We start from the raw sequence: 16565 nt of genomic DNA, 5'->3' as shown, positions 1-16565 counted from the left end.
CCCCCCAGTACACTTTCTGGCAACAGCTCTCCCCTCCTCTTTCTGTGTGTGCGTGACAGGTCTAATTGCCCTGAGAAGACCATTGCCTTCGACCCCTACCTCAATGTCCATTTCCTAATGCTTTGATGGTCAGGCTTTCGTGCAATCTTAGCCCTCACAGGGTTTTTTTTCCCTCCTGGGTTGAGACAGCTTTAGACGCCCCCTGGGTAGGAATTACAGTACCAGTGAGAACAAAGGAGAGAAACCCCTTTTTATTTTGCGGAATCATTCTATTTGACATAATCTGGAAATACACAGACTCGTTAACACACTTTTCCTAGCCTCCACTTAGGCTGCTTGTGGCACAGATGCCTCACACCTTTCCCTCCTCCTTTCCCCATTGCCCCAAACTCCCCTGCTCCCCAAGCTTCCAATGGCCCTGGGCTGGTCTTGGCTGGAATACTCTTCAGTGGTTTGGAGAGGAATTCAGGAAAAGGTAGAAGCTAAAATTCACTCTCCTTGTGGTGTTGGTTAGTGTAATAGGGCTTTCCAAAGCCTTAAAAAAAAAAGGTTTAGCAGAAGCAGAGCACACACGGAAGAAATTATTTTTCTGTACGACATTTCAGTTTGGTAACGTTGTACGTAGGATTCTATTTCTTGTACGACATTTCAGTTTGGTAACGTTGTACGTAGGATTCTATTTCTGCTGCTCACAACTTAAAATGCAAAAGGAAAAGTGGAATAAAACCCGGAGAGTAAGAAGCAGATCTGTTCGTTTCCAACTCATGGGAAACACATTAGTGTTCTGTTCTCCAGTAGCAAATAGCTAAGCCACATCGCTTCTATTTACTAAGATTTTGAGAGGTAAAAATCAGACCTGCCCTTCTAATGAAGCCCCAGCACCCTTCTCTGTGGTTTGACTGACAGGTACATCCATTTTTCTGAAAGGTCTTGTTACTTTCAGCAAAGCCTGTTATTCTTAGCCCTGAAAAGTCATGCTGCGCAGCAGGGCACCCCAGGCTGCAGGAAAGGGGCACCAGGCTTTCTGTCTCACGTCTGACAACTTGAAACATTCAGGAGAAAGTGGAAATTTTATCTTTTAGATGATGCCAAATGTGTGCTATTTTGGAAACAGCTCAGGGAGCCTATCTTCTCTTTGTTTTATAATCACAACTGGCTTATATTAACCAGGGATCATAAGTTTGTAGTTCTCAGATTAGAATTTAGGATAGGGAGGGGCTCCTGGGTGGCTCAGTCGGCTAAGCATCCCACTTCAGCTCAGGTCATGATCTCACAGTTCGTGAGTTTGAGTCCCACATCAGGCTCTGTGCTGACAGCTCAGAGCCTGGAGCCTGCTTCGGATTCTGTGTCTCCCTCTCTCTCTGCCCTTCCCCTGTTTGTGCTCTGTCTCTCTCTGTCTCTCAAAAATAAGTCAATGTTTAAAAAAAAAATTATTTAAAGAATTTAGGATAGGGAATGATAATTTCAACCTATGTGTATGTCCCCCAAAAGTTCAAGGACTGTAATAAGTTTATACAAACAAAAATGTAATACTTCATCTTTTCGCAAAATAACGTAGTAGGCTCACATCTTCACGTTAAGATATTTCTTTTTATTACTGTTTCTGAAAAGAATCCAGTTTTGTTTTATTAAGCCTTAGAAAAAGATTTGCAGTGTAGGAGGAAAAAATTCTGCCTCTCCCAGCAGATGGCCTCTTTGTAACTGAGTTACATTTGTCACAGGTCAAGAGCTATTTAAATTACACCTGCATATTTTAGTCCCGCCTTCCTCCATAAGAGAGAAAAGCATATAATAAATACAGCGAAATTTCATTAGTGTCCTTCAGGGACTAATAAAACGTCATAGTATAGAATTCTATACATCAGTTATGTATACGGATTTAATTCTAGCTGTCTATGCACCTTTGGAAAGGCAGCTGGTCAGGAAGATGTCACCGATCAAAAAATTTAGCCTGTTAGAATCTAACATTTCAGCGCCCTAAGGTTTATCACCCGATCGTGTTAGAATGGAGGAATGAGGTTTATGTGGTTGTATTTTGCTTTCTTAGATTGACCCTCTTAGCTTTTTTTGTTGCTTTCTTCCCCCTCTTTTTTGAAGTTTCTTATAGTTGTGGTTATTTCCCATTTACTTATCCCCCTGATCCTTTCAGGCTCCCATCCGTGCAGCTATGACCAAATGAGAAAGTTGTATCCGATCTGATCAACTGCGTCCAGCTCTCTGTCAGTTGAGACCCGGATGCTCAGCCCTAACCCCCAGAGTCACCATTTAAGGTGCCTGTCAGCCCAGCTCATGTTTCCAAGTGTGTATCAGGTGACTACTCAGGCTTCTCGTTTCAGGCTGATATTCCAAGAATTATTTAAACCTTCACTCAGGCGGTGATTTCAAACCCACTCCCTGCTTATTCCATATAACCGCTACTCCACGCTTGAGGCTGGAGGAGGGTGTAGAGAGTAATAGATATTCAGCCTTCGTAGATGAGCGTCACTGTAAGAGCAACACAACTAAATTTTCAAAGATGAGTGCATTTTCAGTGAGATAGATTTCCCAGTGAAAGTCCTTCTGGAAACAAATGCATATAAATATATAAACACAGAGTCTGTTCATTTATAAAGACCTTTATATACGTAAATATATATGGCGTGCCTGGGTGGCCCCGTCGGTTAAGCCTCCCACTTCAGCTCAGGTCATGATCTCGCGGTTTGTGGGTTCGAGCCCCGCGTCGGGCTCTGTGCTGACAGCTGGGAGCCTGGAGCCTGCTTTAGATTGTGCGTCTCCCTCTCTCTCTGCCTCTTCCCCCTCTCAAAAGTAAATAAACATTATATATGTAAATATACATGTAAATACAAATATAAAACATGTATATAAATATAAAGCTGTATGGGATCTACATTTCCTACTTCCCCATCCTCTCTCAAAGCCACATTCCACACCTGTTGACCCCACGAAGCTGATAAACGTTGGCCCACAATGAACTTTGCCGTAACCGAATTTCCACGGTGTTTGCTGCCATCCCGCACGACCAAAGTGTGGATGACAGACTGTCTTGATATACAGTCACAGTTATCGTCACGCATCCCGTCCCTGGCTGATCGCTCTGAACAAGAGGGAATTTTAGACATCTTGCAGAACACAAAGATAGCCAACTTTCGGGGTCTGCTCTCAAGGAAACCGTAAATCTAGTAGAGACACAAATTCAGGTTTGTGGCCCGTCTGGACGGGGAAAGAACACACGGGGGCCAGGTAGCCGAAGAAACCATCTGGAGCTCTCTTCTTTAGAGACTGGAGACCTCTGATGTCCTAAAGTGGCGGATGATCACAGGTACTAGGTGTGGAGAGAGGAAGAGAAAGGAATTTCATGTGAGTGGGACAGAGGTGCTAAAGGCCAAATATCAAGGGGTTTGGAGGAACACCAAGTTCCTCCTCAGAATATTCCCCGAAGAACAGTAATTTGAGAGCCAATGGCACAATGTTTTGCCTTCTCTGCTTACAATTTTGCCATGTCGGGTTACCTTCTTTATGTTATTTATTTAACATTGTTCTTTAAATTGACTCCCCCTTTCCACCTAAACAAATTTATGTTCAAAGGAGAACGTGTTATAAGGAAATTTTGCAATACAACCATACAGCGAAATATGAGTATCACTACGATACAGCAGTGGTAAAAATACAACACTCTGGGGGCACCTGGGTGGCTCAGTCGGTTGGGCATCCGACTTCAGCTCAGGTCCATGAGTTCGAGCCCCGCGTCGGGCTCTGTGCTGACAGCTCAGAGCCTGGAGCCTGCTTCCGATTCTGTGTCTCCCTCTCTCTGGCCCTCCCCCGCTCACACTCTCAAAAATAAATAAACATTAAAAAAAAAAAAATACAACACTCTGGAAATGTTAGGAAATTCAGCCCTGTTGTCTGCGGGAGCGTTCAGCTCTGAGGCCTGCTGTTAAAAAGAGAAACTAGCTGGGGCACTTAGCTGGTTAAGTGTCCGACTCTTGGTTTTGGCTCAGGTCATGATCTCCTGGTTCCCAGGTTCAAGCCCCACGTCAGGTTCCACGCCGATGGTGCAGAACCTGTCTGGGAGTCTCTCCCTTTCTTTCTGCCCCTCCCTGCTTTCTCTCTCTCAAAAATAAATAAACTTAAAAAAAAAAAAAAACTTGTTTTAAAAAATAAAATAAGATAAGATAAAATAAAATAAGATAAAATAAAATAAAATAAAATAAAATAAAATAAAATAAAATAAAATAAATAAAAAAATAAAATAAAATAAAATAAAATAAATAAATAAAATAAAATAAAATAAAACAAAATGAGAAACTAGCAAGTGTTGGAGTGCTGGAAAAGATACTCCAGTCCCAACCTGACACCCTCTTTTTGAAGGATGAAAACAGAATGGGAAGAACATACTCCTCGCCCTATGATCCCATGTTACTTAATACCCAGCCCTTGAATGACCTAAGGGCACCCCCCCCAGTGCCACCCGTGGGAAAATTCCCCCAGGAGCAGAGGGAGGGAATAGAGGGGACAGTGCCCCATGGCCAGCTGCACCTGAGTCTCTGCAGAGCAAAGGTGAGCTCCGCGGGCTGGCACCCGGGTCTGCCCTCTCTGTCCCTCCCACAGATTCTGAAAAGTCGACTCTCCAGCCCCTAACACAGTGACGAGCACACAAGAGACCCCTCATCAAAAGTTTTCATTCGAGGAGGGCACCTGAGTGGCTCAGTTAAGCATCCAACTTTGGCTCAGGTCATAATCTCACGGGCCATGGGTTCGAGCCCCGCATCCAGGTCTGTGCTGACAGCTCAGAGCCTGGAGCCTGCTTCAGATTCTGCGTCTCCTTCTCTCCGCCCCGCCCCCACTCGCACTCTGTCTCTCTCTCAAAACTAAATAAAACATTTTTTTAAAAAAAGCTTTAAACCGGGTCTCGCTGACACCCTAACATCTTTTGGCCCTCTTTCATAAAAAGTAAAAACATTGAGTTTCACAGGGGTAGTTCGTCACATCCCATCCTCACCCCCACCAAAAAGAATATTGAGAGGAAATTCTAGAAAGTGTAAAACAGAACAAAACGCAGCTGATGAATAGGGCCCCATGGGCACACAAGAATAGACAGATGAGTTTAGTCTCTACGGAAGATGAGAGCTGTCACTGGAGGAGTTGGCATCTGGATGTCCAGTCACGGAGGCCGTGTCCACAGTCGTCCGCAAGGTCCCCGCACGGTTCTGCCATCAGTGGGGCCGGCTGTGGCTGGTTCCGGTGCCCCGTCCCCCTCTCCTCTCTCGCCACACCGTTTGGTATTCAGCAACTGAAGACGGGAAGCCGGGAGGCACGTAATGCCACCATCAAGCTGGCACATGTCCTCGCTGCCTCGTGCTCCTTTCATCGTAAGGTTTTACCTGGAATTGGGTCATGTTTTTAGTGGGCTATTTTCAATAACCCACATCATTAATGTAAGATATTCAAGTAAAGATATCATTAACCCAATCATTAATGTAAGATATTAAAGTACTAATTACAGCTTGAGGGCATAACTTCAGAAGTGCCTGTACTGCATTTCTATGATTTGCATTCTTTAAAGCAGGTGTCCCCCCTCCCCCCCCACCGCCTTGATGCCTTGGCCGAGAAGACTCCATGGGGAGAGTAGTTTCTTACGGTGAATCGAGCTGGGGTATGTGATTCAGCGTGCGACCCGTTCAGTCAGTTTTACAGATGAACGCAATTCACCTGTAATGAGCTCAAACACACCAAAGCAATAATAGCTTTACTATCATGTGTTAGATGCTCTTAAGAAAGATGGATTTTTATCCCAGAGAAGCATCTACAGAACTTACCGGTGCCTTCATTGATGCTGGCAACGTTTTGACATCAGTTCATTGCATTTTTTAAAACTTTATTACTGGCTAAGTTGCTAACGAAACATGGTCTTGGAGCGGTCTCTAATAGCCGTTAAAAAAAAAAAATTTTTTTAACTTCACTTTCACAATTTATAGAGTCCCTGACTAGAAATGCCAAAATCCAAGTAAATATAAAAACAACATGATATGGTCTGTGTTTGTTGTTTTTTTTTTTTTTTGAGAGAGAGCGAAATTGAGAATAAAATATCTGACTTCTCTGTATATGAAACGTACATGTTCATTCGTTAGCAAAGCCTTAACTTCTGGATGCCTCAGTTTCCTCGTCTGGGAAGAGGGGATAATCTCGCTCCGAGGGTTGTTGGGAGACCGCACGACATGCTCAACACGGTACCTCACGTGTGTGCCATTTCGGGCCCACAGTACAAACTGTTCATGTTACAATTATCCCGCGGCCCAGAGTGGGAACCTCCTGAGCCTGAAGACTCCAGAGCGGAATGGGTCTCAGCCAACCTCAACTACACTTGGAACGCCATCCGACTTGGAAATGTTGGTGCTGCTCTCCTGGGCGTCCGAACTCTTGCTTCTGTGACCCAGTCGCCTTTCGGGCAAGGAAAACGTTTGAAACACTGGGGATTTTCCCCGAAAGGGAGCAAACCTGGGAAGAGGAAAAGCCACAGGAGTGAGCCAGCAGAGTGTAGGAGTGCTGAGGAGAGGAGAAAGCCCCAGTTCACCCCCCAGGCCTCGTGCTTGCAGCCCAGCCCCCACCCTGCGCCCACCCCGCTGACGCGTTCGCTGGCCGCTCACAGCTCCTTCCCACCGTCCGGGGGTCCCTGATCCACCACCTACACCCCCTTCCTGGGACCCCCTCTGGCCATCTGCCTTGTGTCTGTTATCTCAGAGCGAGACATTCAGGAGAGGACCCGTCTTTAAGAAATGGGGACCCCGGGGCCCCTGGGTGGCTCAGTCCGTAAGCGTCCGGCTTCGACTCAGGTCATGATCTCATGGTTCGTGAGTTCGAGCCCCGCGTCGGGCTCTGTGCTGACAGCGGGGAGGCTGCTTGGGATTCTCTCTCTCCCTCTCTCTCCGCCCCTCCCCCCGCTCATGCTCCCTCACGCTCTCTCAAAAAAAAAAAAAAAAAAAGAAAGAAAGAAATGGGCACCCCCTGTTAAACTGGGAGCCTTCAGGCAGATATGGCTTTGAAAGCGCTCATTTTCTGTGTGTGATAGGGAAGCTCGCCCTACGTCAAGTTCAGAAAGCCATGTGAGCTGTGTGGGACTCTGTGAAGTAAAGCTTGAGTCAGAAGTTCATTACCCACATCTCCAGCAGAGGCAACAGAATCAAAACTGATTCACTACAGATGATCTCACGGCTTAGCAAAGGGCAAGAGAGCGCTGGTGACAGACGAGGTGCTTACCCACATCCACGGCCTGACCCTGTCTCAGCCCGACGGCAAAGAGAAGGACGCCTGTCTTAGGAGTTTGCAGCCCTGGGGGGCTCACACGACCGCTTACTTGCTCAGTGCACGCACTACACTGCCACTGGAACCACCTTTCTAACACTGTTCCCATCACGGTCCTCGGCAGCTTCAACCATGGAGTCTCCACCTTAAATACGGGCATCTTCACGTGGCATTCAAGGCTCTTCCCAATATGGCCCTGAGCTCTGAGTGCATCACGCTCCCACCAGTACCAGAACATAGCTAACCCCCCTGACACACTCGACCTGGAGTTCTCTTTCCTTTTATTCACAAAACCTACTTCTAAACGAGACAAGCGTTGGTGAAGGTGTGGAGAAATTGGCGGGAACGTAGAATGGTGCCACCGCCATGGCGGTTCCTCAAAACCTAGAAGGAGAACAATGACCCTGTGATCCAGTAGTCTCGCTTCCGGTGTGTATATACCCGAGAGAAATCAGGATCACGAAGAGATATCTGCACTCCCGTGTTCGTTGCAGCATTGTTTACCATAACAATAACTTGAAAACCAGGTGGGGCGCCTGGGTGGCTCCGTCGGTTAAGCATCTGACTTTGGCTCAGGTCATGATCTCACAGTTTGTGGGTTCGAGCCCCGTGTTGGGCTGTGTGCTGACAGCTCAGAGCCTGGAGCCTGTTTCAGATTGTGTGTGTGTGTGTGTGTGTGTGTGTGTGTGTGTGTCTCTGTCCCTCCCACTGCTTGTGCTCTGTCTCTCTCTCTCTGTCTCTCAAAAATAAATAAATGTTAAAAAAAAAACTTTAAAATAATTTAAGTGTCCAACGATGGATGAATGGATAAACAAAGTGTAGCATACACACACGGTGGAATACTCTGCAGCCTTCAAAAAGAAGGAAAACCTGCCATTTGCTACAACATGGATGAACTCAGAGGACAGTACACTCAGTGAAATAAGCCAGGCACAGAACAAACTACATGATCCCACGTGTATTGGGAAATCTAAACTAGTCAAACTCCCAGAAGCAGAGAGTAGAATGCTGGTCACCAAAGGGGCTGTGGGGTGTTGGTCAAAGGGCACATTATTTTTTCACTTACACAACGTGAATGCAAGAGAGCTGCCACCCAGCACAGTGCCCAGGGTTCACGATATCGTATGGCATACTTCCAAATGCATTCGGGGGTAGACTTCCTGTTAAAGCATCCTTACCACAAAACAAAAACAAAACCCGGCCTCGTGTTACCTCTCCCGAAGTGCTATCCAGAGCCCCATGTAAACTGGCTTCCCAGGCTTACCATAGACTTTGATAATTTTGCCAAATACACGGTTTGCTTCTCAGCTCAGAAAATCACAGTGTCCCAGAGGCTCTGGTGCCCGTCTGCCTACCTCCCTAGCCCCGTACGCCTCAGTTTTCTCATACATTCCATAGGGATAGTAATGCTCCCTTTTCCATAGAGTTGTTCTAGGAATTAAATGTCTAATTTGTATAAAATATCTAGCATTTGTATAAAGCATATGGTTATAAAGGTTCAGTAAACGTTAACTCTTGTTATTACGCAGCACTTGTTCAGTTGTATCGCTTTGTTATTTGCATGTTTCCCCACTTAGGTTGGGAGCTACTTACGGTCAACTTCTGTATTTATCTCTGTCTTCCTGCTCCTGTGGCCAGGCAGTGAGTACATGCAATGAATTGAATTGAATTGAATTGAATTGAATTGAGGTCTCACCAGATGGTAGGAGCTACCAGCCCCCAAATTCTTCCTTCTGAAGCCCTACTCCAAGGCTGGACAGGCTAACACGAATTCTCCATCTATGGACGAAAAGCAGCAGATGGGACCGATGGAACTTGGGCTCCACCACCACGCAGCCATTGTTCTGATGCCTCGACCACAGATGTCAGCCAGATAGGAATTTGGGAAAGCAAGGAGCGGAGGTCTCCCTTCCAATCTGGGAACAGAGAGTTACCCTGCGTCTCCTTGGTCTGGGGATGTTTCAAGGGAGGCAGATCACTAGAAGGAGGGGATAGAAACCAAACATATGAGCTCTTTTCCTGGAAGGCAAGTTGGTGAACCCAGGACAAGGAATTCTGAGATCAGACCAGGAGACAAAGACTCAATCAATGAATTCATCCAATGAATCAATGAACTCATCCATCCAATAAGCTTGCAATTATCGACAAGAAAGCAGAGGAGGAAGAAGGGAGCAGCCAGCGAGGGATCAGTGGGACCAGAGCCTCTTTCTGGTCATCAGGGGAACCCTTAGGAGACATCCTGAGTGTGGGCATTTTGTTTACAGTCCCAGGTACCTTCTGCCTCCCCCTGCTAATTGAATCATGGTCTAGCTCAGAATCACAGGCTGAAATTGACTACAGGAGGAAAATATGGAGAACGGTTCATTAAAATCTCTTTACGGACTTGTCTAAGTAAGCCCCTTTTGGAAGTACCACTCTCCATTGGACTAGGACAGGTCAGCCCTTGAACCGATTCCTTAACATGATGAGTAATCAGTACATCCCCTTCTGCCTCCAGCACCTAGAAGCTCCCTTCTCTACTGATTTATTCTTTCATTGACGGGAAGTAAATGTTTATACAAGACTGCTTCACCTGGGTTCCTTCCCCAGTAAGAGACATCACCTGCTCCGAATTCAACTTTTTAAAGAAGTAGGTGGCCTTCTGTTTCCCCAAGTCGGTGTTTTTCACAGGTCCACCGGAAGGGTAAATGTCTCACATCCTTGTTCCTGGTGGTAAAAGACAGTCGGCGGGTTGGCATAACATCCCGTCCGGAACACAAGTTGCTCTGTTCTTCTCTGAGGGTGCATTTGCCCACCACCTGGGTTGGTCACGCTATGCCATCAGTGTCTGTGCCCATGGCTCTCCAGCCTTAGCGGGCTGCAGGGGCCCCTGGAGGGCTTGTGAAAGCCCAGATTGCCCGGCCCCCCCCCCCCCCCCGCCACCACCACCCGGCATTTCTAACAAGTTCCCAATCTGCTACACAGATTGTAAAACTCAGGGCAGAGGGTGGAAGAGACACTTGCTTTTACTGATCTAACTGGTAAGACAACGTGTGGTTACATTAATTGAAACAGTACATTGGAAATGCCTCTGCTCGATTCCCCTCTGGTTTGAATGTTAGTTTAGGAAGACGCTAAGCACACAGAGCGGGGGAAGGTAGCGATTCTTAAATGCGTGTGTTTATTTGTGACTTGAGTCGGGAAAGTTTCCTGACTTCCAAAACATCCATCGGATACTAGTTGGGTTTCTATAAACCTCAGAATTCCGAGGGGATTGGACGCTGAAGAAAGAAAGCGCTCCGTTCTATAGGCTATGGGAACTCTTTTTTTTTTTTTTTTAATAAAGGATTCTGAAGAAGAAAAAGAAAATAAGAAAGAGGTACAAAACAGAACCATAATTCACCAGGAGGGCTGAGCAGGGAGCCTTGTTCAATATATGTAAGAGGGAAAAGAGAAGGAGAAAAATCAATCAGAACCACGTGAGTGTTGTTAGTTCTAACAATACCGCAGGTATCCAGAAGGTAATTATATGTGCATTTTATTGTAACAAATAGAGTCATATTCTCCTCACCCTACACAATCTCTGGCAACGCAGAGGTTCTTTTACAGCGAAGTCTCCAGCCCTGAGCCTTGCCGAGTCATTAATATTTCATCTGAAAGAATGTAACATCTCGCACTGAAACCTGAGAGTAAGGTTTGGACACAGGCATCAAAGGCGAGGATATTTTACCGCCGGAATACAGTGAGTGGGAGACGATTTTTATTTTCTCTTCCTTTATCTTTTAGAAACAGGGAAGATTGACCAAGAGATTCACAAATACAACACCCCGGGATTCACCGGCTGCCTCTCCAGAGTCCAGTTCAACCAGATTGCGCCTCTCAAGGCGGCCTTGAGGCAGACCAACGCCTCCGCTCACGTCCACATTCAGGGCGAGCTGGTGGAGTCCAACTGTGGGGCCTCCCCGCTGACCCTCTCACCCATGTCGTCTGCCACCGACCCCTGGCACTTAGACCACTTGGATTCAGGTAAGGCAGGCTTGGCCAGGTTGCTTTATTTCCTTAAACCTCGGTTTCTTCATCTGCAAAATGGGGTTATAACAGAACCTCGCTGGTGAGGTTGTTGGAGGATTAAGAGTGTGAAGGAATGGGTGAGCCAAGGAGTGCTTAGCACATAACCACGTGTGCAAAAGTTACCACTGTCAGCCTCGCTCGGAGCCAGGAGATAAGGTAAGGCACGCGGGAACTATTGACTCATTTAAGTGGAATTAGGAGATGCTAAACCGAGGTCTGCGAGGTGACTGTCAGATGACCCGATGCGTCACTTCCCCTACTTACGCCTTTATGAGTCACTGCAGCCCCACAGTCCAAGGCCAGGGGGCAAGCTTTACCCAAAGCAACACAGAGATTCCTCTCCCGACCGTGTATCTATGTGCATCATCCCGTAGCCTTCCAGGTCCCAAGGGGTGCGTGTAAGCTTGCAAAACCCTGTGGATTTAGTCTCACTCCTGCAGCTGCCCAGACATGTAATTTGAAAGCACAGGCCTGCAATAAAAGGCAGCTCTTGGCTGCAAAATTAATTGGGAGGAACTTCATGGTCCCATGACACCGAGTGGTGGAGAGCCATAGGTCTTTGTTCTCTGCTCTACTCAGCCCGACCTTGGGTCCATTGGATCACCTCTCCAAGCCTGTACTTTGTCACCATGAGGTGAAGAGTGGGGTGCGATCTCCACAGCACCTCCACATCTAAGAGCCCGTGAGTGTCCGAAGCAACGTGTAATGTTCCCCAAGCTAAAAACAGGAAGAGGACGGTGGAGGCAATGTGGCTGGAGGCCTGGGTTCCAGCACTATCACTGCCTCTCATTAGCAGGTTAAACATAGACATGTTTCCTCAGTTTCCTCGTGAATAAAATGGGAGTCATAAGAGGCACCTGGGTGGCTCAGTCAGTTAAGTGTCCGACTCTTGATTGGGGTTCAGGTCATGATCTCACGGTTCGTGGGATCGAGCCCCATGTTGGGCTCCATGCTGACAGCAAGGAGCCTGCTTGAGACTCTCTCTCCCTCTCTGCCTCTCCCCTGCTCATGTTCTCTCTCTGTGTCTCCTGCTTGAGATTCTCTCTCCCTCTCTCTCTGCCCCTCCCCTGCTCGTGTTCTCTCCCTCTGTGTCAAAATAAATAAACATTTTTTAATGGAGATTATAAGACCCAGTTCACAGAATTCTACATGGGATGATATACTGAAAGCAGTTAAAATGGTTATAGACACGTAGCAAGCTTTTAAAAAGTTTAGCGGCAATAATGTTGTTATCACGTTAGACACGATTTGCCATGATGCTTGAATGTCCAGTAAAGGCTCCCAAATCCTCCCCAACCCTAACTTCTGATCCATACCTGTTCATCATGTAAACGTCATGTGTTTGATTACTTTACGCGTACTCCAGCCCGTACCCCGTATTTATCAGTTTCGGTGCCCTTCTCGTCACTGTGATTCCTTGCCGGGATTTGTGCCGCTAAGCTTTACAAAGCTTTGAAAAAAGCCAGAATTGCCCCACTGGCAGAACAGCCAATTTACAGATGAAACAATCCTCTTTGTTCCTCGCACATGGATTCCTATAACATGATGAGGGGTGCTGTGTGCCAAGGGCACTTATAAAGAATTCTCTTTTATGACTGTTGTCAGGATTACGCAGCAGGCTGGTTTTTCCTCTTGGGCTGACCTGAACAAAAGAAAGCATTCCTAATGCCGAAAGAAGAAAAGGAGGAGTGAAAATATGAGCTGAGAAAAGACCTATGTCAGGACCACAGAGGAACAGAGATTTCTCAGATAAATTCCTCCAGATGCCAGAGCAGACCAAGGCAACACAGGATCTTTGAAACGCTCAGGCTCTTGGGCTGCTACAGGTGCACGAGTCGTGAGCATGTGTGGTCTAAGTCGGCTGCCAAGAGGCCAGTTTCAAAAGCCTCTAGATGCTACTTTGGGCCGATAGGAGCTCACATTCAGTGTGCTTTAATTAGTAAAGTGCCTGCTTTACGGTCTGAGAGATACAGTTGTAGGGGCCAGAGAGTTTGAGTTCATTTGTTGTTTAAAAATCACGCTTTCCGCGGGACAGTCTCATTCTTTTTGACGGATATGATGAAAATGTGTGTAGGGAACGTTACTGCAACCCAGATATCATGGTTGCACTATGTCATCTAAGGTCCCTTTCACAGAGAATTTCCACTGGCACTGGGGCACAGCTCTCCCCTGGTGTTGACCGGTCACTGCATGGATCTCATCAGCCACTTCCATGATTGGGGGAATGCTTTTAAAGGAGTATGTGTGTCTGTCTCATGAGCTTTATTAAAGGGACAGAAAACAGCTTATGACCTATGAGGCAGAAGGCTTATTTAGATAACAAGATTTGATTTCTTTTTTTCTTTTAGGTAAATGAGAGAGAATGGGGGTGGCGGGCTGAATAGGGAACAGAGAAAGACCCAGATAAGGGGAGGTTACTTAATAGCAGCCTCCAGTGGTGTAGTGTCAGAGAGGAAGACCTTTTCCTCTATTCTCTTATGTTCGGTCCACGGGGGCCTGCAAATTAAACTGATAAAAAGCAGATTAACAGGAGAAGAAATGTATTCGTATGCGTTCAGGGGCTTACAAGAGAAAAACTCAATAAATGGCTGAAGCCAGATGCTTAAATACCTTACATAGTAGAGAAAAGGCCTCTATAGGAATAACAAGTGGGTTTCTAAAAGAAAAAAAAAAAAACAGGAGATAAGAAAGTGTGATAATGCTTGTTCATACAAATATGAATGGTCTTTCTGGCTTCTTCAAGGCCATAAAAGTCCCCTGGAGAGAGCACTTATAGTAAGTTTACTCTCAGTCTCCTTCCTGGAAGTAAAAGCCACCCAGAAGAGAGAATGGCAGTCTCATTTCCCAGAAATTCCTACTTTTAGTCAGATAAAGGAAATTCCAAAAAGATTTCTTTCTATATCTGATGCATCCCAAACGTCCTCAGCTTCAAATCCTCTTTGTACCAATTCTGGGGTTCTAAGTGAGCCCCTATATCAGCAATTTGCCCCCTACTTTGGGGGGAGCCTTTTGCTTTCTTTCAGATGACCTTTCTTACTCTATTTCCACATGAATCTTCGCTGTCAGACATTCAGAAACGACAGTATATACACAAAACTACCATCACCGCCTGTAAGTCGTGTGCTGCCCGAGTCTCCTTAGGTACAGGACAGGACAAGAGTGAAAGTGAGAGCTAATTAGTCCTGGTTTGAGAAAAAGGACACTTAGAAGTAGATCGATTCATCTAGAGCCTTAGAAAGTGTGGTCCTCCACCAGCCACGTATTTCCCTGGAAGCTTGTTAGAAATGCAGAATCTGGGGCACCTGGGGGGCTCAGCCAGTTAAGCGTCCGACTTTGGCTCAGGGCATGATCTCACAGTTCGTGGGTTCAAGCCCCGGTTCGGGCTCTGTGCTGACAGCTCGGAGCCTGGAGCCTGCTTTGGATTCTGTGTCTCCCTCTTTCTCTGCCCCTCCCCTGCTATCTCTGTCTCTCTCTAAAATATAAAAACGTTTTTAAAATTCTTAAAAAAAAAAAAAAGAAAGAAATGCAGACTCCCAGGCCCCCACCTCAGCTGCACCAAATCAGCATCTACATTTTAGCAAGATTCCCAGGTGACTCATGCACATTAAAGTTTGAAGCACTTATCCGATGCAGCGGTTTTCGCTCTCAGATGCACCTTTGACTAACCTGGTCAGCTTTTAAAAATCCCGACATCCAAGCTGCACTCGTGACCAGTTAAGGCAAGCACTCTGGAGGTTTGTATGAAGCCGTTATGTGGTAAAATCACAAGTTAAAAGGCCATGGTGGTAAGCTTACAAAAGGCTGGGTTCCTCTGACCATTTTGTTAGGAAGCTCACCAAGGCAGAGAAGTCCCATCGGCCTACTTACAACTGGAAAAATAGACTGAAGCCAAACAAACACGAAGCCCACCGAGTGGGGCCACAATCCGTGGCTCTCACGTAAGTGCGTCATGATAGAAATGGCTGCACCCAGGAAGGGGCCTCAGTTTGAGGAAAATGTCAAATTATTTTTTCAGTGTTTTGAATGAGCTGGCAAACTTAATATGAAAAGATATGGGGGGGGGATGCTGCTTTAAAATAAAGTAGGTGCATTTATGGAGAATAGGGAGTCCTTAGGATTACAGGGATCGTAGTGACGAAGTAGGTCTACTCCCTACATACTCACCCCAGGACATTTGCTTTGCAGAGACCTGGAAATCAGAATTCACAACCTCCACTCTTAGATCTTGTTTTCTTTCTGCTCTCTTACATTTTCTTACATCTTCGATGATGCCAAATGACAGACCCAGCAAATGTGTTCCAAGGGATGCTGGCTTAATGCGATACGATCCTTTTTCTCTTCCATGACATGCTAAGCTATCCATTCCCTCTGTAAAGCCTTTTGGGGCTCTGTCACTGTTTTCCTAAGTGAGGGACGTTGATGGTTGGTCAGGCTGTGCACTGCAAAACTCTAAGGGATGCCATTTGCATTGCAGTCTGTGGCCCCTGGAGCAGTGCAACATGGGGGCCTCGATAGGGGGTCGCTAGATCCTTACGGGAAGAAAAGAGACAAGGCGTTATACAACATAGTGTTGTTTCCTGTTCACTTCTCTTTCAGGCCTCCCAATCTCGTCAAAGAGAAAGTCTCCATGTAGCTCTAGGCCTGCCACCCTTGCTAATAAAAAAGAACAGGCTTGACAGGCAATGGAATTACTTGGTAGGGATATAAAGTGTAATCAGTGCATTTACTCATCTAAGAAATTGGGTCAATTTAGGGGCATCTCTGTGGCTCATTCGAAGTGTCCAACTTCGGCTCAGGTCATGATCTCACAGTCCTTGAGTTCGAGCCCCACGTCGGGCTCTTTGCTGGCAGCTCAGAGCCTGGAGCCTGCTTCAGATTCTGTGTCTCCCTCTCTCTCAAAAAGAAAGAAAAAGAAAGGAAGGAAGGAAGGAAGGAAGGAAGGAAGGAAGGAAGGAAGGAAGGAAGGACAGACATTAAAAAAAGAAATGGGGTCAATTTAGTGAAAATAAGCAAATAAATAGTAGGATTTACACGGCTTTGGCAAAAACAAAAAGGTGAAGCTGGTTCCCACGTGATTGGAGTTTTCTGGAAAACACTGGACAGTTATAACAGCACCGTCACAAACACAAGGGCCTAGTATGGGGCTGGTCGAGTGTAGTTTTTAAAGAGGAAAATAACAAACAAAATGATGTTGATTTTATTTAAACCGATTCTGT

General features: G+C 46.2%; 1 protein-coding gene across 1 annotated transcript in view; it reads left to right on the top strand.

Moving 5' to 3' along the window:
- CNTNAP2 (contactin associated protein 2) overlaps nucleotides 1-16565 on the top strand; it is a 2003978-nt gene that overhangs the window by 1959953 nt on the left and 27460 nt on the right. Inside the window, exon 22 of the mRNA XM_040471688.1 lies at nucleotides 11065-11304. Within this exon, the coding sequence (XP_040327622.1) occupies nucleotides 11065-11304 (240 nt within the window). The remainder of the gene's footprint in view (nucleotides 1-11064; nucleotides 11305-16565) is intronic.

Source organism: Herpailurus yagouaroundi, unplaced genomic scaffold, assembly GCF_014898765.1.
Source record: "Herpailurus yagouaroundi ecotype Mexico unplaced genomic scaffold, PumYag 100, whole genome shotgun sequence".
Classification (NCBI taxonomy): domain Eukaryota; kingdom Metazoa; phylum Chordata; class Mammalia; order Carnivora; family Felidae; genus Herpailurus; species Herpailurus yagouaroundi.
This window is presented reverse-complemented; position numbering and strand designations above follow the sequence as displayed.